The following is a 579-nucleotide window of genomic DNA, read 5'->3' on the forward strand; positions in this document are numbered from 1 at the left end:
GTAAACACGAAACACACACACACACACACCCAACCAAACCCTCTCCCACCACACCCGCAACCCTTACCCCCAAGACACACCCCCTCAACAACACTCCCGGCTTCACCCTCCTTTTCCCTCCTTTCTCGCCCCCTACAGGAAGTCAGAAGAACCCTGTGAACGACATCGCCCTCCTGTCCCTGGGCGACCACACCATCATCAGCTACGGCACCTTCAGTTTCATGGGGGCGATTCTGGCCCGAGGACACATCGCCCACCCTGTTAATAACAACGACAAGTATTCTCATTACGACTGCGTGGACGACCCGGCCATTCTGCCGATCGACAGGGATGCGGACGATTCCCCTGGTCCTGTGAGGAGCGAATAGAAGGCATAGGATAGGTGGCTGTAAGGGTCGGAATTGTGTGTGTTGTATGGAGGTGATGTGTTTCAAACTTCTGTTGGCGACTTGATGAGTTATTTAATGTTTTTGATATCTCTGTTTTCTTTGTAGTAGGAAATAAAAGCAGCCGCTTGTATGTGTATACCGATGGTGTTGATGTTAATGTAAGTTCGCTTTGTATATCATGTCCCCCAAA

The 579-nt window shown here is 50.4% G+C and overlaps 1 protein-coding gene across 1 annotated transcript in view; it reads left to right on the top strand.

Annotated features, from left to right (window-relative positions):
- LOC119592225 (galactoside alpha-(1,2)-fucosyltransferase 1-like) overlaps positions 1-573 on the top strand; it is a 12,569-nt gene extending 11,996 nt beyond the window's left edge. The window contains exon 6 of the mRNA XM_037941059.1: positions 139-573. Coding sequence (XP_037796987.1) covers positions 139-368 — 230 coding nt within the window. The 3' untranslated portion in view covers positions 369-573. The remainder of the gene's footprint in view (positions 1-138) is intronic.
- Positions 574-579: the final 6 nt, after the last annotated feature.

Source organism: Penaeus monodon, chromosome 29, assembly GCF_015228065.2.
Source record: "Penaeus monodon isolate SGIC_2016 chromosome 29, NSTDA_Pmon_1, whole genome shotgun sequence".
NCBI classification, from domain to species: domain Eukaryota; kingdom Metazoa; phylum Arthropoda; class Malacostraca; order Decapoda; family Penaeidae; genus Penaeus; species Penaeus monodon.